This window comes from Schistocerca gregaria, chromosome 7, assembly GCF_023897955.1.
Source record: "Schistocerca gregaria isolate iqSchGreg1 chromosome 7, iqSchGreg1.2, whole genome shotgun sequence".
Classification (NCBI taxonomy): Eukaryota; Metazoa; Arthropoda; class Insecta; order Orthoptera; family Acrididae; genus Schistocerca; species Schistocerca gregaria.
In genome coordinates, this window is record NC_064926.1 from 217,523,281 (window position 1) to 217,545,184 (window position 21,904).

At 36.9% G+C, this 21,904-nt stretch overlaps 1 protein-coding gene across 1 annotated transcript in view; it reads left to right on the plus strand.

Moving 5' to 3' along the window:
- Positions 1-17,256, plus strand: part of LOC126281499 (multidrug resistance protein homolog 49-like) — a 135,150-nt gene extending 117,894 nt beyond the window's left edge. Inside the window, exons 20-24 of the mRNA XM_049980506.1 lie at positions 3,208-3,370; positions 12,975-13,172; positions 15,424-15,630; positions 15,813-15,959; positions 16,089-17,256. Of these exons, the coding sequence (XP_049836463.1) occupies positions 3,208-3,370; positions 12,975-13,172; positions 15,424-15,630; positions 15,813-15,959; positions 16,089-16,292 (919 nt within the window). The 3' untranslated portion in view covers positions 16,293-17,256. The remainder of the gene's footprint in view (positions 1-3,207; positions 3,371-12,974; positions 13,173-15,423; positions 15,631-15,812; positions 15,960-16,088) is intronic.
- The last annotated feature ends 4,648 nt before the right edge of the window (positions 17,257-21,904 follow it).

A 21,904-nucleotide genomic window follows, 5' to 3' on the forward strand; every position in this document is an offset into this window, starting at 1 on the left:
GGATGCTGAGTTCTTGGAATGTTATACAACAATCCAAGCAAATAACATTAGTAGTTTTATTTCAATAAAGCAGATTTACAAATCCCACGACCTTCATAAACCTGTAGCACCCACCAACTCCACCCCTAAAATCTGTTAAGTTCAACTGTAGCACTAGCATGAATTAATTCCAGAGTCATTTCTGATGGTGTCCTTGAATGCACTTCAATACATCATCATCTACGTTTGGCCACTTGGGATTTAGTCCTCTATTTGGACATTTAGTATTCCTCTTTTTTTTCAGTTCTTTATTTACTAGCCCACCAATCACGAATGGTTTCTCCTGTTGGTGGATGGCCGAAATGCCCCTCCTATGTTTCCATGTTCTTGTGCATATGCTGCTATTACTGCCAGTTTATAGACCACATCATATGGATATCATTTATTTTTTTCCATTATGAAACTAGCTACTAACAAAAACATTGTACTGTTACTGATAACACAAATCACTTTTAGTTCAAGTTCATTGGCACTGTAGACTGCAATGATGCATTATAAGCTAAACAATGTTCTGGATTTGTGATGGCAGGGTGGGAGAGAGACAATGTTAGCAAGCTTGTAAATCCCAGCAACTTATGTTTGCCACATCAGTACACTGCTGTTGCCTGTTGAATCCAGTGTTGCCAGATAGGGCTAGGTTTCCCATGTTGTTGAATATATGGCCATTTTTAAGACTGTTGGGAATTTTATATCAAACACTGGACATTTTAATTTCAAGTATAAGACACACCTGAATTTTGGAGGCAGTTTTTCAAAGGAAAAAGTGTGTCTTGTGATCTGTAAAATACGGTATTAGCATTTTTAATCAAAAGGAGCACAAGCAATAGTATTTCCTCTCTTTCTGAAGTAGTTCTACTCCAAAGTAATAAATTAAAGCCCGCAGATTTCAGGATACTTCAGAATATATTCTGGAGTAAATTTGTTGAAATGTGTACTTCCATGTGTTCTAAATGTCCCCTTTTTGTTTGACTCCCCCTTATATATGACATCATATTAATTTTTTCTCAAGTAAATAAAAGAAATTACTAGTTTCACTGTACAGGACTGGCACTAGCAGCTGTCAAGATATTAACTTTGTGACTTCTGATGCTCAATTCTAACAACTCTGGTTGTCAGAGTTTGTGGAAGTGTAAAATAAATAATCTATATACCAACAAAAATAATTTTTACAAGCTTAACTTCTCATTCTATCTTGGTAAATCTCCCCGGACATGGGGTTCTGGGTGACTTTTCTGAACTGTACCACTTTCCCTGAACTGATCCAGTCCTTTTCCTTCACCCTCTTCCTTCCTCTTCAACTCTTCTGCCAGAAGATGGAGCCACTGGTGCTAAAATCTTGTGAGAGTTAAACCTTTTTGTGTGTGTGTGTCTTCTCCTGCTGCTGCTTGGTGAGTAGATTTTTTATCTATCCATTTACATTGCATTGTCTAAAATGAAAAATCTGAACCACTTGCAGTTGCAAATACTCGCCCAATCACAATGAGCAATATTTCATTGAGGAAACCATGTCACTCACTTCTATTTAAAAGCTTTCATTTTTGTGGTCTAAATAGTCTATTCCCAGAACTCTCACAACTTAAAAGGTACAAATTTCACACTAGCTTTCATATCAAGAAAGAGACTTGGTATCTGGTGTGTTTTTGGATTTGTCTAAAGCTTTTGACCCATGTCCCAGATAAAATCATATGTTAGTAACAGAAAACAGTATGTGACCACATAAACAGGATGCAGATCTGAAATCAGGGATATTAAGTATGTTGTATCTCAAGTATATGTACTTGGCCTACTTTAGTTCAACCTATTTATGTACTATATTGACGTCAGTGAGAATAATAAGAAAGTGCTGTATGCTGATGACATGACATAAGTAAATGTAAAAAAAAATCTGGAAACACCGGACATAAGTGTGTTTATTTCAACAAATAACACAGTAAGTGGTTTATACAGAATGAACTGATTATAAATAGATTACATCAATAAAAGATAATGTTCATGATATTCACGAATAGAGAAAAGGAAGAGCACAGATATATTCATGGATGAAACAAGACTGGAGGAAGATACCTCCATAAAATTTTTGGGAATTACATTTAACAATAAGCTCCAATGGATGCAACATATAGTGTCTGCACCAAATAAAGCACTGTAATATCTATTATGAAACAGCTTGCACATTAAACTAACAAACAACACTCACGCACAGTGTACCATGCACTTTTTGAACCATACTTACAGTATGGAATTACTGTTTGGGAACACTCCTGCAGCAATAAAACAAAAAGAATTTTTATATTGCAAAAATGCTGTTAGGACCATTCTCAGATGTTCACTCATATGACACAACAAATAAAGGCCAGCTGAGAAATATACCATACAGCCCGAGGGATGTTGAAGGAGATCCTTGATACTCAGATATACAACTAGTAACACATAGTCCTAAGAACATACAGGACAATGTGAGTGAAAGCGACAATTCAGAAAAGGATTATTGAATGGAAAAAGAATTTTATAGCGAAGCTGAAAACATGTAACAATGAGGAATGCTAGTTTTGCCTGTATGTGTGTACTGTAGTCACGAACATGTTGCAGGCACTATATGTTTTTGTATTTCCATTTTTTTGCCACGTGAGGTGAAGTTATTACCAGTTTGATGTTTTATATTGTAATGTGTAAATTAAATATTTTAAGACATCAGATGAAGTTGACTTGTCCTATATTACAAGTACACATTCTATACACAATATAATTACATGAGACCAAATAAAACTCAACAGCTACTCCCCTATTTCCCTCAAACTCCACTCTGCCACTGTCACAGTAACTAAAGCTATAGTAAGACTGAAAGTTATATAACTCCTGAATGAATTTTTACTCTGCAGTGTGCACTGATTACTTCTATTTGATTTTTTATACTGATAACACTGTATTCATCTGACCACAAATCCTGGTTTTCCTCCCACCACAATGCTCACTATATTTAACTTCTAACAATCCATGTCCCTTTTCAAATTCTTTAACCTGCCTACCCACTTAAGGGATACAACATTCCACACTCCAACCCAAAGAACTCCAGATTTGTTTTTCCTGATGAAAACATCCACCTTCTGCAGAATTACAGATTATATCAAAACAGCAGAGAAAAAATTAAGATTGCATATTGTGTTTCAGGGTAGCAGAAGCTTTGATTTTTTCGACATGGATGCTGGGACAATCAATGGCATTTGCCCCAAACTTTGGAGCTGCAAAACTAGCTGCAGGTCGTCTCTTTCAGCTACTCGACAGGAAACCACAAATTGAATCTGGCCCAGATACTGGCGAGGGCCTCATTTCAGTAAGTCAAACATGATTAATTGCATGTTAATTTAATAGTTAATTAATTCTGTGGTGCTTTAATTATATACCCTCAGTTACCTTTTTAATGCTGTAGTCAAAGCTACACAGCTTTGAAAATATCAAATAGAATTGCAATTTCATTAAATATTATATTAGGTATTCACCCCTTAAGTCTTTCAAGTAAGGTATCAACCATTCAGAGGACTAAACTATCAAGCATCTTAAATTTTCATTTGTAAGCTGTGCATTAGATTAATAAGTTAAAAATTGTTCAAAAGAAAACAATTAATAGGTAGGGACTTAGCGTGTAGAAATTTTCAACACATTTCTACACAACAACTTAAGGGAAAGGGCATTTTGCAAAATAGTACTCTAGGTATTTGCAAAATTAAATAAAAAAAACAGAAACTATAAATCAAAATACTGACAGTAGTGATGAAATAAATTATGAGATACTTGTAACAGCCTGAAAGATACAACAACTACCACACCTGAATATATCTTGCAGCCCATTAATTAATTAACACAGGCAGGGTGAGTGAAACTTGTTCTCAAAATATAATAGTAACCTCAGGCTTTTCACAGGTGATGCAGTTATCTATAATGAAATTCTGGCTGAAGAAAACTGTACATATTCATTTGGATCTTGATAAGATCTCAAAGTGGTGCAAAAACTGGCCACTTGGTTTAAATGTTCAGAAATGTAAAACTGTGCACTCCAAAAAACAAAAAAATGCGGTATTCTATATGGCTAAGTTATCAGTGAGCCACAGCAGAAAAATGGTTAATTAACAAAAATACCTGAATGTAACAATTTGTAGACTGACTTTGGTCAGTTGGTCTAGAAAAATGCAGTCTGTCTACAAAGGAAATAGCCCACAAAGCACTTGTGCAACCCAGCCTAGAATAGTGCCCAATTCTTTGGAACCCATATGATATAGGACTTACAGGGGATGTTGAATGTATACACACACAGAGGCTTTCAAGCCATCATTATTCCTGTGCTCCATATGAGAATGCAACAGAAAAGAGCATTGGGAAGTACTCTCTGCCACACAAATCAAAGTGGTTTGCAGAGTGCAGATGTAGATGTCTTATGGAATCATCTTCCATGGCAGAGGTAACCATACAAATTGCTGAAGCCATTTTAAAGATCTTGGAATTCTTGTACTCACTTCTCAATAGATTTATTCCTTAATAGTTTTTGTTGCTGATAATAAAAACGAATTTAAGCTGAACTGGGATTTACAGTCACAATACAAGACAAAAATAATTTTCGTGTAGATTTTGCCTCCTTGTCTAGAGTTCAGAATTAAGCTATGTACTCTGATGGGAACATCCAACACAGAGCAAGAAATTGCAAGTTCCTACCAGTTCGAAAGAAAATTAAAAACATATGTTACCCACTCGTTCTCAGGATTACCTGCATTCAGGGATTGAAAAGTTCTTTTAGCCATAGGATAAGTATTAGTGCTTGTTTCAAAGTTACATGACAAGTAGTAATTGTATTGTAAATGGGATTCATTGTTTACAGTTGTAGGTACACATCTTTTTGAAAAATACCAATCTGATGAAGTAAATATTAAGCTACAGATAAACAGCAGCTGAGGTGGCAGCAGCCTTTACAAATCAGCAGCTTACTTACTGATTTTTGATTACATTTATGACATAAGCACAAGTAGCATAAGCAGTAGTGTGATAGTTATTAAAACAGCATACACACATTAAGGGGACAAAAGTCATAGGATACTGATATGTACACATGTAGACGGTGGTAGTATTACATACACAAGATATGAAAGAGCAGTGCATTGGTGAATCTGTTATTTGTACTCAGTTGATTCATATGAAAAGGTTTTCAACATGATCATGGCAACACTATGGGAATTAACAGACTTCAAACATGGAATGCTAGTTGGAGCTAGATGCATGGGACAGTCGACTTTGGAAATTGTTAGACAATTCAATATTCCAAGATCCACCGTGTCAAGAGTGTGCCGACAATACCAAATTTCAGGCATTACCTCTCACCATGAACAATGCTGTGACTGATGGCCTTTAAGTAATAACTGAGAGCAGTGGTGTTTGCCCTAGATGACTAGAAAATTGTGGCCTGGTCAGATGACTCAAAATTTCAGTTAGTGAGAGCTGATGGTAGGGTCTGAGTGTGGTGCAGACCCAATAAAGCCATGGGTCCAAGTTTACAGCAAGGCACTGTGCAAGCTGGTGGTGGCTCCATAATCCTGTGGGGGGTGTGATTCCATGGGAAGGACTGGGTCCTCTGGTACAACTCAACTGATCATTGACCAGAAATGGTTATGTTCGGCTATTTGGAGACCATATTTCATGGACTTTATGATCCCAAACAAGAATGTTATCAGGCCACAACTGTTTGCAATTTGTTTGAAGAACATTTTGGAAAATTTGAGTGAATGATTTAGCACCCTAATTGTCCAACATGAATGTCACTGATCATTTAAGGGACATAATCAACAGGTCAGTTTTTGCATAGCAGCATGGCTCAATACTTCTGCAGTTGACTCCCAATGACTTGTTGAGTTCATGCCACACTGAAGATATTAAATTCGGTTTGTGTGGGAACTGGCAAAAACCTTGTCTGCTGCTAAGGATACAGCTACAGAATCAGATGCCATCAGGGTCATTTCAGAAGTTCTGCACATTGTAAAGAAGAAGAAAATAATTTATTTTATAAAATACCTTTGCAGGCCTTGTATATAATCTCCACCCTTTCTTATGACAGCTTCCCAACATTTTGGCAACTTCTCTATTCCAGATGGGGTGCCTTCATTATTGAGTTAGTCCAATTACTTGGGTCACATCACTGGAAGCTTCATCAGTTGTATTAAAATGTTTTTCATGCAGCCGCTCCTTTAATTTGGGTACTAAATTAAAGTCTGGTGGGGCTATACAAGGACTGTGCAGTATTTCCCATCCACATTTGTCGAGCAGTTCTCTCACTGATAGGGTAATATAGGGTCTTGCATCATCGTGGAAAAGGAGGACACTAGCTGCACATGTCAGGCCTTCTTTGACAAGTTTTCAGTTGCAAAATATTTTGCAAACACAGCTTGTAGCATGTGCACGTTGCAGATGTCACCTGGGGCACTCCATTTGTAGCTATGACTCAGTTTCAGCTTCCATTTTAAAACTGAATTACTCATGCCACAGCCATGTGAACTACAACCATCACATCCATAAGTCTTTCTCACAACTGACATGAATTTTAACTTAATCATACCACTGTAACAATCATCCATATGCAGTGTGCAGGACTTTTGAAGTGACCCTCATATTATGTATAGCATATTGACAGCTGTGTAAAATCCTCATTGATCTCTTCAACTGCAGGGACTATTCCAGATTAATAGAGAAATGACCCCTCCTAAAACCAGTACATGTGCTAGCAATTACCATAAATATTGTTAATATTTGCACCCATTCTTACTCAGTTGTTAATTCAGTTATTTTATCATGTAGATAAGAAAACTTTCCTCTTTTGTAACTGAGTGCTTATTTTGTTTTCCGACGAAACATGTTTTACACATTCATAATAAGCAACATTTCACATGCAGTGTGCTACAGGAAAGGTTATGTGTAGTGAAATGTATAAATGCAACCTACTACACTTGGAAATCTGTACTGTGTGCATTTATCACCTACAGAAGAACAATGGATACATGAAAAAAAATAGAAAAGGAAAAAAAGCAGGAAAAATAAAAACCACTGATGATGCCTAGCAAGAATAGGTGAACTATGTTTAGTTTGAAACAAAATAAACATTCAGTTGCCAAAAATTGAATTTTCTTGTCAACATGCTATACTTAGTCGCCATAAAGAAGTGAAGGAATGACCCATTCGAGGATGGGCAAATTCTAGAGAGAAAGCGACCTACTTTCAATTTGGCAAGTATCATTCTACACAAGACAATACAATACTAATGAAAATAGCTCAACAGGAAGATTTACTACATAGAAAGCATCTTATAGGGGCACTCTTTGATACTAAAAAAGTGTAAGACACTATCTAACAGGAAGATTTACTACATAGAAAGCATCTTATAGGGGCACTCTTTGATACTAAAAAAGTGTAAGACACTATCTAGAGCTTCTGTGAAAAGATGGCAACTCATAGAAATCTTTCTTTGCAAAGCAGTCATAACATTACCAAATGAGAGACTCTCAAGCACATATATACAATAGAATGGTGTCCCTCGAGGGAACATTTTTAGTGTCAGCCTTTTCATCATCACTACAGAAAGAATCACCGACACAGTGAAGAGTCCAACGATGACTACTTTGTTTGTTGACAAATTTAAAATTTGCAAAAATAATTCATCTGTTACAAATGATATTTTACAGACCACAAAATATAGGTTTCAATTTTCAACAGATAAAATATTGTGAGATTACTTTGATCATATTAGTCACATTTTTTAATTAAATGGGACTCACATTTAATGGGACCATTCCGGGTCTTGTAAATGATAAAAGGCTCGCATGACTACCAGGCTTGTAAGACCTTAAGCTTTAGGCATTTTAAATTTCTCAACAGGAAGGTCAGGGTTGCAGACAGATCCAGTCTACAACAATTTTATAAAGTATTAATGTGCTCCCGTCTAGCCTACAGATGTGCCATTTATGGTCCAGTCTGAAATTCATAAAGATGCTGAATGCAGTACACTATTTGACCATCAGACTTGCACAGCTAGTGAGCCACCACATTCTTTCCACTAAGAGCTTCTGACTACACAGCACATGTTCAAAACTGTCAACCAAAGACTCTCTGGCTTCCTCTATCATTGTGGAACTTCCCTCAGAATGACTATCTCTAAACTATACATGTCAGAAAGCCATTGGGAATCCAGATAAAGCAGCTTACAGTACAGAAGCAGCTTATACAGCAAATACCAGGTTTCTTCCCAAGTACTGTTGCAAGCAACCACGTTGGCTGACAGAGGCTACAGATAAATTTTAAATCACTTGTGCACAAATGAATGCTGCAAATTATCTCAAACACGCACATTCTACCTGTTTCAAATAAACACTGTAATGGAAAAGCGGTTGACGCAGATGGCTCCCAGCAAGCGGATATACCTGCCCATTTCACAGCTTTTCAGACAATATCTAAGGTTTTGTCTACCTACATAACCAGAATATAGAGATAGCATTCTGTTGGGTATCAAAATGAGTTGAAATTCACAGTATTAGACCACTGCCTCAACAGCCAAGCAGGCTTGTGATAAGAATTCAGTGTTATCATGTAATGCTCCCCTTTCAGCAGTTATATCACTGTTGTGAAGGACAGCCATGGGTATGTGTGAATCAGCTTCTGAAAGCCAAAAAATGATTTTCTGCATGTAATTGTTAAATGTGAAGTTACAAGTTATCTGTTTGTGTCTCAGCTCATAAAAACTTTTTTAGGCTTATACAGTAATCTTGAAACATTTATATAATTTTTTTAGCAGGTCTGGTGTGTGGGAACCTGTTCCATAAAGCAACTTGTTTCACTGCAATAGAGGTTTCGAATCTCATCAGTTCAAAAAGGTTCCTTCCATATTCTGTCATGATGCAATAGGAATTTGTCCTCATCAAAAAATATGCCTTAGAAAAATTTCTAATCTTTAGGTCACTACCATTTTTAAACATTGGCAAATTAGCCAGTCATGTATTGGTTTCAAATTTGGTTTTTGTTAATTCCTTATGGCAGGGCAAATGGGTGTAGGACCCGATATTAGCTCTACCACACACCTTTAGCCATCAGACGTCTTTAGGTATCATTTACCAGATTAAATATTTTCAATTCAATTGTGGGGCTTAATGATGCCTACTGTGATTTAGGCTGTTTGGGGAAGAATCTTGGTAAGGAATATCATGTAAGAATTGGAGGTCAAGGAACCATTTTGGAACACAATCCCAATTATGTAACTGAGGACATAGCTGGGCACATTGCTGAGAATCCTCTTCAGACTAAAGAGAAGATTGAGATTTTGTCACTCTTTGAGAGTACTATGATAATCCTTGCATGAAGTGTTTTGTGGAACATGTTCATGTTGAGCTTGGATGTTTGCTGAAAAGATCTGGGAGAGGGAGGGGAGTAGGACAAATATCCATGTAAGAGTGTCACTGATGCATCATCCTATTTAGTTCTCATATGAACATATCAGAAACACCACAAATAAAAATTATGAACTTTCAATATATATATGCAGAAAAATGAAAAGGCAGGTGGAGTATCAGCTGACATGTTTTTATCAAAACATTAAATGGGATTCCCTGAAATCAGACAGGTACATCTTGATAAATATTAAGCTACGAGAATATCATACTCATCGAGAACCAGCTAGAAGATAAGGAGTATTGCTATATATACACTACAAAGTGGAGTTGAGTTCCAGAGTTCTGAATCAATAAACACTCTAGCTAATAATACTGATAGTTTATAGGCCACTAGCAGGAGAAACAGTTTTTAATACAATGTTATTATAAATGATTGAAGTGATTTTACAGATTTGCTATTTGACATATTGTCACAAGGCTTTGTACACAAACATAAAAACTCAAAAAGTTTTTTTACATATTACAAGTTTGTTATATGTGTGCCCTATTGATTCTTCAGATATCAAGTCAATAATCAACTTCTTCCAACATTTGGTGCAGTATGTCCCTATCAATCTGTACAAAAGCACTATTGATGTAAGCTCGCAGTTCTGGTAAGTTCATTGGTAGAGAAGGCATACACCCTGAACTTTCATGTAACCCCACAAAAAAGTCACGTGGGGCGGAGGCCATGGCACAAATTGTTGATCATCAACTCCACTATGACCGATCCATGAGTTTCTCTGTTTTCCTGTTTATGAATTCATGAACATTATAATGAAAGTGGGATGGAGCACCATCCTGGTGATACATTAAGACTACACTTGTGCCTCCAGTTGTGGCATGAGCCAATTTTCCAGCAAATCTAGATACACATCTTGTAATAGTCATTCTGCAGAAGAAAGAGGGACCATAAACTTTAAGCCGTGAGACTGCACAGAGCTCATTAACTTTTGGTGAACCTAGAATGTGCTGCATAATAAAATGGGGATTCTCTGTCCCCCAGGTTTGCATACAGTGACTGTTGACTGTTTTATCACTGATGTAAGCTCGCAGTTCTGGTATTTCATTGGCAGAGAAGGCATACACGCTGAACTTTCATGTAACCCCACAAAAAAGTCACATGAAACTCATTTTCTTCCATAAGCTGTCACAACTGTGCCAAAAATTCAAAGCATCTAACTTTGTTATTGGGAGTCATGTAGAAATTGCAAGTGGTAAGGCTTCAGCTTCAGTCATTTCCTTAAGATTTACCACACAGTCAATTGTGGTATGTTCAACTTTCTACTCTGCTCATCAGCTTTGTGGGCTATGTGTGAAACTTGCCCATGCGTGGTCAACTGTTTCCTCCCTCACTGCAGGTCAACCCATTGATTTTCCCTTGCAGAGGCATCTTGAAACTTTAAATTGCACATATGATCTGTGAGTGGAGTTGGCATTTGATAAATCTGTTTTGAACATAATTCTGAAGTGTCATTGCACTGTTATGACTGACTGATGTGAATGTATTTCAAACACAATCTATACTTTGCTGGCACATGTTTCTATCTCCCCTAACTACTCTGCTGTGCTCTCAAGGCAGAAATCTGAAGTGTGGCAGCAACAATGCAAAACTTTTTGAGCTTTTTATATGAGTTTTGACAGTATGTCAATTAATGTAGCTAAAGTGAATTTATGAAATAGCTTCAACCTTGTAAGGTTATGTAGCCTTAACTGAAGAAACACAGTTTGTGGAGACTTTATAGTGCAGACATTCTATCAGATAGTATTCACTGAGTACATCCTCAATTTGTAAATTGCATTATTTGCTGTGGTTCAGTTCCCACTGAGGAGTGAAGAACAGTAAAATTTCTATTTTGGCCCCACTACTTTCAGTGATTTATATACAACCATGACAGGCTATGGCTTACAGACCATGACGGTCAGTATTATAAATGATGACTTGATCACAGTACTAAGAGAAAGATTTTTGGAAGAACACAGGGCAGAGATTTATGAAGCAGACAGTGTAGATGGAAAAGTTAATCGTTTCTTAAACATATTTCTGAAGTGCCTTTCACTCTTGTTTTCCCCTGTAACAAATAAGGATAAAATTAAATAGAGGTAGGGACAAGGGATGGATATCCCTTGGGATTGAAGTATCTTGTGTACTGCGAGGAGAAAGTACTACAGAGGAGCACCGACTTCCGTCGTTGTGGGTGTCAGGTTAGGTTGGGTTGAGTCGGGCCGCGCCGGGACACAATTACCACTAGTACTATAAACTTTTTACTAGTAAAAAGAACAAATATATAAAGAAATGCATAAAACATAAAACACAACAACAAAAACCAGCAACAATGTCAATGATTATTACACAGGAAACAAACAAAATTTACCAATGAAAAGGAAACTGAGTTAAGACAACTGGAAGTACAATTAAGTTCCATATAGACTGTGGGTCCTTACCTATGATTCAAATCGAATTTTATATTGTAATACAAAAGTCATTATCAGGTTGCATTCAGGCATTGGGCAGGAAATTGGAAATCTGTAGTTATTAAAACACGAAGTATAAGGATACCTAATTTTCTTCTCCTTCTGTAATTTATCTGAATATTTAGGGCGAATTCCAGTTGTCACTAATATTTGTGTTAAATGGGTCTTAACTTTTCCAGTATACAGACAGCTGGTAGTATCCAAAGAATTAAGACAAAAAGAGAAAGAAACTATATTTGGGCTTGTTCAGTGTCCCTGAAAATACATGAAGAACTTCCGCTAAGTGTATCAGCTCATAAAGCTTGAGGGAGAACATTGAGAATTTGCAAAAGAAAGCACCTGGGGATATGTACACAAAAAAGACTATTTGTGAAAAAATGTTCAAGAAAAGCAAGGAAAATGCATTACTTTCTAAAAATATTCTCGCACACTGTTAAAAATCAAATTGCATAGTAGTGTTCTATTTACACGTTGTTACTCTGCTTTTGAGCGTCACATGGCATGGCATGACAAAATATACTAGAAAGCAACAAGTCCTCAAAATTTTGGTGATAACTTAATAACATTCTGCTTTTAATCTGATATGCAGCTCTTCAGTTATTAATAAGCTTTCAGTCAAAGTTAGAATAAGGTATCCATTTTTTTTAAAGAAATCAAAATTATTTTCATGTGCCTAGTCTTTCTGAACAGGAAAAATTTTCAACAATTTCAAGGTTACCATAATAAATCCCCACTCCCCAATCCCCAACAAATTAATTGCTAAACACCATTTTTAATAATGAACAAATATCTTTCAGTGAAGACTTCATTTACTAATTCCTTTGATGCAATTATTGTGTCCCATTAGATAATTTCAAAATTAAAGCTATTACACAAATGGATCACAAGTAGCTTGTGAAGATTGACGTTTCTGAGTTGTTTTTTGTGTAAGTTAGAAGATTCACCACATTAATTTACAGATTTGAGTATGTTAATGCTAACAATAACTATTTCATCTACTTCATTCTACAGACTGATACAGGTGCAAAAGTTGGATATTCAAAAGTGCACTTTCATTACCCAACAAGACCAGAAGTAAAAGTGTTAAGAGGGCTGAATCTACTCATACAACCAGGAAAAACAGTAGCACTTCTGGGGTCAAGTGGCTGTGGAAAATCAACTTGCATCCAATTGTTGCAGAGGCTCTACGATCCTATGTTTGGAAAGATTGTAAGTATCATTGTCTGTATAGGTTCTGAGAAAATCATTCATTTTTGTTGTTAATAGTCCATTATTTTACTGCATTACATGTTGGCTCTGAAAAAATTGTTTTTCACAAAAGAATACCCATTTCATTGTAGTGGTATTGTTAACCATGCACATTTCAATAAGCTAAATAACAATAATTTCATGTGGCTCATTGGCCTGGTGCAAGGATGTGACTTCAGCAACTTGCTTGTCCCTAACATACCCTAGTCATCCAACTTGGGAAAGGGGACCTACAGAGTAATGTCTAAGCTGAACCACTTGTTGCTTTTGGCAACTCCTCACCTTGTTGAGAGCTGAAGACTGGGAAAGTATCATAGTTGCTCAGGGTTTTCCCCATACCAAAAAGAGTATACATGAGCAACTGCCTCTGGAGTTACATTAGCACCATATATGCAAATTTCAGCCATTCCAAGTATTAAAGAATGATAGGCCCCATATTCTCATTTATATTTGGCTGTGGAGCAAAACAATGTGATAAGTGTAAAATAATTATTTCCATCTTCATTATTGTTTGTTGTGACACACATATCTATTTAAGCTTTAAGCCAAATTTCACAGAGAATAACTCACTAACCTGACACATGGTGGGCAGTGATACAGAACGTTCAGACTGCACTTAATATGATAGATAGATGTACTTTCTGATTTCTTAGACCATAGTGAGGTGGTCTTAAAGTATATAGAACAAGGTATAAAACAAAAATACATATTCAGTCCTCAACAGTTTGACCCTATGGAAAAGGAGTCAATGGCTGCTGCTGTAAGTGAGGCAGTAACACAGCAAGAAATACTACAAACAATTTTGTAGCAGCCTTAATGGTTCATATTATTGAGTTTGAAACTTCTGATTGTCCGCAGTTTTTGATCAACTGAGGAAGTTGCATTGTTCTAAAGCAGTACACCACCATCTGTATGATTACTGCCAGTACGGTGCACTTCTATGTGAACTGTAAAATTATGAATTAATCATACATCTACATCTAAATCCGGGCTCTAAAACTACTGTGTAGTGCACACCAGGTGGTATGTCCAATTGTACCACTTGTTTCTTACTTCCAATATTATTCACATTATAAATCCTTCATTATTGACATACGTTGTTCTGACTTCCTTTTAGTTTGATCCCATTATTCTGTGATTTATGAAAATCAGTAGTGCAATCCTGATCTGAATGGAAGGGAATGAGAAATGCGGGGCTCATTGCAAAAGTGGAAATAAAGACTAACATATAGAATATCCATATAGAACCAATTAACTATCTTTCAGTTACATAGTTCTAAGAAATATGCTGTATAATCAAGACTTATCTCTGCATGTAAATGTGTGTATGTGTGCGTGTTTTAGAGTGCTATTTGTTTATTTATTCTGGGTTTACTCTGTCTGCAATATAGTCTCCTATTTCATAAAATTAACTACTATCCAGACCAGCTAGTAAAATCTGGATAACTGTGCTTCTGCTCTTGTTAGCAGACTTTTTCTCCTTTGCAGTGCCTCAAGTGCTAGAGGCAAAAGAGAGCTGGAATGCTTCTTGATTTTTCGTATTGACCAAAAATATTTCTTCTTTCAGCATCATCTATTTAAAGCTTCTTTACTATTGAGTAAACTGTTCTCACATGTATGTTTTACAATTGTATCACAGACATTTAGATACAAATATCTTGCACAATGAGATTACATTTTGTCTGGCAAAACAACCAAATATATGAGACACAATGACAGTTTTGTTCATTCTTCTAAGATATCACTTTAGTTATTGTGAGTGGCATTCTTCCACGACTGCAGCACACCTCAAAGCCGCAACATATAAGAACAGGCAACCTAGAGCAGGTGGACCTGCTAAAGACATTGTCCTATCTTGCAGATAGGCTGCACCTATGTACCTTGCATTACCTGCATATAATAATAAACAATTTCTCTGAAATTATACTATCCGAAACTTAACTACTAATGAAAATGTTTATTAAATGTCATATCATCCTTCACTGTTTAGTGGCACTGAGAGTGTAAACATCATTTTCCCTAAAATGACATGTTACAGCCCAATGTGTGCTTCATAATAGTGTTTAACAAGGGGTAATCTAAACTGTAGTTGTTTATAAAAATCTGTTCATTTATCACCACAGCAATGTGCCACTTTGTACTTCAGTCCAGTTTTTAAAAAAAATTATGTTTTGCTTCATATCACCAATTAACATATGAACATGTGTTACAGGCTCTGGATGGACATGACATTAATTCTCTGTCCTTGAATACTCTTCGTGGTCAGCTTGGAATTGTATCACAGGAACCTACCCTGTTTGATAGAACAATTGCAGAGAACATTGCATATGGTGACAACAGCAGAATTGTGCCAAAAGATGAAATAATAGCTGCTGCAAAAGCTGCAAATATTCACAATTTTATTTCAGCCCTTCCACTGGTGAGTAATACATGTCAAAGATCTGTACACTCCATCCCTTAAATCTGATTACTGCTACCTCTTGTGATAAATTTACTGCCAGTCAAAACATTTTAACATTTATGAAAACTTGTTTGTTTTGAATAACCACTTGACGTGGCAATGGACGGAAAGCTTATTGTTTTAACTATGTTGCACAATAGGGCTACGAGACTGGTCTTGGTGCAAAGGGTGCGCAGCTTTCAGGTGGTCAAAAGCAGAGAATTGCTATAGCAAGAGCCTTGGTCCGGAATCCAAGAGTATTGTTGCTTGATGAGGCTACATCAGCTCTGGACAACCAGAGTGAGAAGGTTAGTATTATTAGATTCTAGCAATATATTCGAAATCCTTCACTACAATTCGTGTTACCACTTTTAGTTCTTTTACTGTCAAGAGTTAAATGTGTTGTAAGTAAAAAATTGTTTAACTGTATTCCTTAGGTAGTACAACAGGCCTTGGACCAGGCATCAGAAGGTCGGACTTGTATTACCATAGCACACAGGCTAGCAACAGTGCAGAATGCAGACACCATTTGTGTGCTAAACAATGGAACTATTGCTGAAATGGGAACACATGAGCAGTTACTTGCCAAGAAAGGACTGTACTTCCAAATGCACCAGCAGTCTGCCGGAGAACCTGTGTGACACTTTAAAAGAGATGTCCAGTTCTGTCATGGCAGAGCCATAATGTGTTCTCTTGTCGTCGTGAGAGACAAATGGCTGGCATTTCATTTTCAGCACTTTGGGATTTGGCTGTGCAACTGTGGCAGTTATATATAAGTATGATGTGACCTATAAACACATCATCAGACACTATCTGAATCCCAGATGGTGTAATACAATATGAAAACTCCAAGTTGTACTACTGTGGCCATTGAGTAAACTTCTGTAAGCCATGTAACTGCACTGTAATTGTTGTTCTTAAGCTGTGATACATGAAAGATGTTATTGTTTGTAGGTCAGTAACATTGCACTTTTAAAAAGTCTGAAGCAACAATAACTGCAGAGATGAGCAACCAGAAGTCACTTTGTATAACATGAGCTCTTCAGTTTGTCTTTCTTACGCAAAGGAATTGTAATATTGTCTGTACCACATCAGTATTTTTGTGAAAATTAGAGGGTAATAATTTATGTACAAATTTTTGCAGCACACAATTAAAAATGTGTGTTGATTTGTTGGTTATTTTTATATTTATTAGTATGGTTTCATTCCATTGTCATTACAAAGTGAAAATCAGTGAAACTCACATGGAGGGAAGTGCAAGTAGAGTATTAATTCATATCTACTGCATTTGTAAGCCGCACACTGGTTGTGTCTGCGAAATGCATCATCATATTCATGTGTTTGCAGAATTATTTCACACATTAAGTGATGTATATTCTTGCTTGTTTAATATATATTTTAGTTTTCACTGAGACATTTACTTAAGCAACATGCTCCATAATTGATATGGCAATAATAATGTAAAAGTGATATTGAACTTTTGAGCCTATAAGGCTTAAATTCAATAAAAAACAACAGTGATTAAAATCACATAAATTATTAAAATGTACAAGGATACAAAATAATTTTGTCATTTTTAAAAAATAAATGATGTTTTATAATTAAGCTTTGCAATTAGTCCGTATCGGATCGAAATTATTATTGGATGTACAGGCATATAGTTATAACATGTTTCTTCTTACATGACCTCAGTTTTATATTTGTTGTTGTTTTGATTCAGGAGGGTGAAGTCTTTTTTTCCCCCTAAGGTAAGTCTTTCCGCTCCCGGGATTGGAGTGACTCCTTACCCTCTCCCTTAAAACCCACATCCTTTCGTCTTTCCCTCTCCTTCCCTCTTTCCTGGTGAAGCAACCTTAGCTTGTGAAAGCTTGAAATTTGTGTGTGTGTTTGTGTGTTTTTTATTGTGTCTATCTACCAGTGCTTTCTCATTTGGTAAGTTACAGCATCTTTGTTTTATATATCGACACTCATCACATGGTTTTACATATAAGTATCAGTTTGAGTACAAATCAAATAACTCTAAACACAAACACAATACAAAGAGAGAGCTTGATCTACAGTAAACTGAAGAACCTAAGCAGAAAGGAGGGCATTATGCCAGCACAAGAAAATTCAATGCTCTTCCTCAAAATATTAAGCTCCCTGTAAATGGATCTTTAAAATTTAAACAGCTTCTTGAGCACCGGGCACCTGCAGGTTTTTGTGTCAGTAGTGGCAAAACAGTCTTCCCACACATGTGACATTTAGACATTTTGAGGACATTATTATCTACTCATTATTTTCTACTACTGATATCTCAGTGTACTTTTACTGCCAAGTCAATATTATAAACATAAACAAGCTACGAGTACAATAACAGTAAAACTTTTTTTGCATTTCCTCATTTTTATTTTTGCATTACATTACCCTACCTTCATTCCTTCACAGCCTCAACACCTTCTCTCCCATCCGCTTCACCTGGCCCTCCTCAAACCAGTGAGCCATCTTCCTAGACATTGGCATCCTCCTCTCTGATGGCTCCACCAGCACCTTTGTCCACATTAAACTCACCAACAACCAACAGTACCTGCATTTTGAAATGTGTCATCCCTTTCACACCAACAAATCCCTCCTACACAGCTTGGTCATCCAGGGATGGCGTATCTGCACTGACAAAAGCTCCCTCGCCCAGTGTGCTAAGGATATCACCAAGGCCTTCACAGACAGTCAATATCCCTCCACAACTAGCGCGCAAACAGATATCCTGTGTCATTTCCCCTAACACCCTACATCCTTCCAGCACCCTCAAGAACCAGCTATGATTATGTATCCTCATGCTGTGAAATGAGTGACATCCTACTTGAGATCCTTCCCACCCCTCCTAAACGGATGTTCTGTCACCCACCCAATTATCACAAAATCCTAGTCCATCCCTATGCCACTCTCAGTCCCAGGCCTTTACCACAGAGATCGTATCCCTGTGGAAGACACAGGTGGAAGACCTGCCCAATCCACACATTCAGCACTTTTTATTCCAGTCCTATCACTGGCTTACCATACCCCATCAGTGGCCAGGCCATCTGTGAAAGCAGCCATGTCATTTATCAGCTATGCTGCAATCACTGCACAGCTTTATAGTGGTATGACTACCAACCGGCTGTCCACCAGGATCAACGGCCACCACCATACTGTGGCCAAGAGCAAAGTAGACCACCCCACAGCACAACATATAGTTGAGCATAACATGCTTAATTTCAATGACTGCTTCACTACCCAAGCCATCTGGATCCTCCCCTCCACCACCAGTTTTTCTAAACTGCACAGATAGGCGTTACCCTTACAACACATTCTCCACTCTCATAATTATCCTGGCCTCAATCTTCAGAAATTTACTGCCTCCACACCCTCCAACCAATAGTTTCAACCCTCTCTGTCCTACCATCTCCTCCCCATTCGCGTGTACCACCCTCTTGGTTTGCTACCCTCTACTAATGCACCTGCCCACCTTTCCCCACACCTCTCCTTTTTTTTTTTTTTTTTTTACTATCACCCTGTCCCACAACTTCCTGACACACACTTGTTGGCATTCTAGCCCCTGCACATTCTGCCATTCTAGTCCTTGCACATTCCACCATACAGCATTCCTCTCTCCTCTCACCCATACACTACTATCCCCTCCCCTTCCCAATCCCTCCAGGTTGCTGCTTCCATCCCATTTGGTAGTTGCACTCTGGTCCGAGCTGCCTAGTTGGGAGTCATGTGTGCTTGTGATTTGCTTGCCTGTGTGTACTAATGCTGTGTGTTTCTCTTTTTCCGATAAAGGCTGTGGCCAAAAGCTTTGTGAAAGTGCCTTTTAATTGTGCCTCTCTGCAATTTAATGTGTCATCTTTACAGTAAATCCATACTTCAAATACGTTTGTACTAACAGACAATATTTCATAATGAAGTCAATGGTGGCTTGCACTCACACATTTAGACTTATTTCACCATCAGCTCATTTGCTGACCCATGTTGAATGGGATGTTTTTGCTTCTATTGTCACATATATTCACAGGCATGAGTTTTTGCTCCTAATTTATAACAAAAAAAGTTTTATTATAATGTTTACAGATAAATAAGTAATAACCCTCATGTCATTCTCAGCATTTCCCAAATATTTTCATCCGCTGTTATTTCAGTGAGGGGCGTGTCAGTTGAAATTGATTCTGTCACAACTGAACATGTCTACCACATGAAAAACATGGAGATTACCATTCTGTTACAAAGGGGGGCTGTTATATTTATGACATGATTAAAAGCCCAAGAGAAGACAGCTAATGTGAGGGTGAAAGAGGGGGGAATACAAAAGGATATTTCACTTGTGTGGGAAAAGTGTTTGTGAACTGGCCCTGGTTTGTCTTTACTTAACAAAATTACTCGACTTTTCAATTGCATATTTATGCCATTTAGAATTCATATTCATTTTTAGAGATTTAGGAGATGATTGGAAATTGGTGAATGGGTGGCTTATGAATACACCATGATGCCTGTCATTCTTTAACATGGCTGGATCCAAAGTGAACCTTTAACTGTTGTAGATTAAATCAGTCATGGGTATAATGACAACCACTGAAATCAAAATCTTCTCTTTATGCCTTCAACTTCATTACTGAAATTATAATTTTTGTTAGTTTGCCATGAATTCAATAAAATCTTATACTTTAGGGAATTGTCAATCTTCTTTCTTTTCAGCATAATTTCCTGCATCAGAAATACTGGGCAGGATACTACTACCAACGCACTTGAAGCTAGCAGAGGTACTGGCGAGATCTATATTTTCTCCATCAGTACAGTTACTGATATTCTTAACAGAGATTCTTGAGTTTGACTTACTCTTATAGTGAGATATTTCATCACAGATAGTAGATTTTTTGATTTCTTCATTTTTGGTTTTGATTCGTTTATGAGGTATAAAATACTTGTAAATAATGCTTACTTATTTACTCTGTTTACTATGTTCTTATACCTTACCACACTGCACAAAATTTTAAGTAAACCGTATTCATGTTCCACTGTTCACTTACAGCACATTGCTGACTATGGAAAAACTGACAAAGAACTTAATCACTGTTGAAAACAGCCTCACACTTATCAACTGAGTTCAGTGACAGAATGTTACAGAGACTTTCAAGCTCAAATGTTTCTTACTGAATGTCACTAGACAGCATAGGTCAACAGTAGTTTGAATGATGATGACTTCCTAATACACTGATAAGTAATGATCATTAATGAGACAGTACAGATGAACACTCTTGCAGCAAAAGAAAAGCAATGTAACATAATATGCTACTCCAGATCCACAAGTGTACAGCTAGGTTAGTACATCCTTGGAGTTTTTTGTCTGTTATTGCGTATGCACCATCACACATACACATGCTCCTGCCAGCAATGCAAATTCAGTATTGAGTGAGATCTAGTAGAAGACAGATGTTTGAATTTGTGAGGCACTGTTGTTTAATTAATTTGACAGAAATATTTTTCAAAATGTCACTGTTCTGTAGTTGAGTGTGAAGTACTTTTATGTGAAAATGACAATAGTAATGGCATTTTACTATGGAACATACTACTTGGGAAGCATTGTTAGAACTTTTGTGATGTAAGTGACTTTTATGATGAAAGTGATTCTGAAGTTAATGCTCCTGCTGCAGTTACGTACAAAGTCAAAACTGATCTCTCTGCTGAATCTTTAGACAGTGATAAAGAAAATGCAGTCATTCACAGTAAGAATAGTCATTGTTGTCCTTTATAGAAGAGGATGGCCAATTCCAGGTGTTCAAGCCAATGTGAAGAATGTGAAGTCACAAAAAAGAGCATATAATTTACTAATAGATCAGCAATTGTACAAAAAATTGTCACGTTTGCTAATCAGAATATTCAAGATACGAGTCTACTTGGTCCTGGTCAAACCTTTATTCCTGCGATGATTCAGGATGAGGTTATTGTGATCAAATGGTTACATTATGTTTGCCAAAAGAAACAAAGAGAATTTAGAAGATTTATGATCTGACAATTCTGGGATTGCATTGTTTCATGCAACAATGAGATTCAGGCACTTCAAGTTTCTAACAGCTTGCCTACAATTTGGTGATAAAAGTTCAAGGGCAGAAAGGTGAGAACTACATAAACTGGTTCCTATCCGAGACGTTTGGAATACTTTTGTAAGCTACTGCAAAACATTATACAATCCACATGCTTGCTGTATCATGGATGAGCAGCTTGTTTGTTCCTGGGGCTG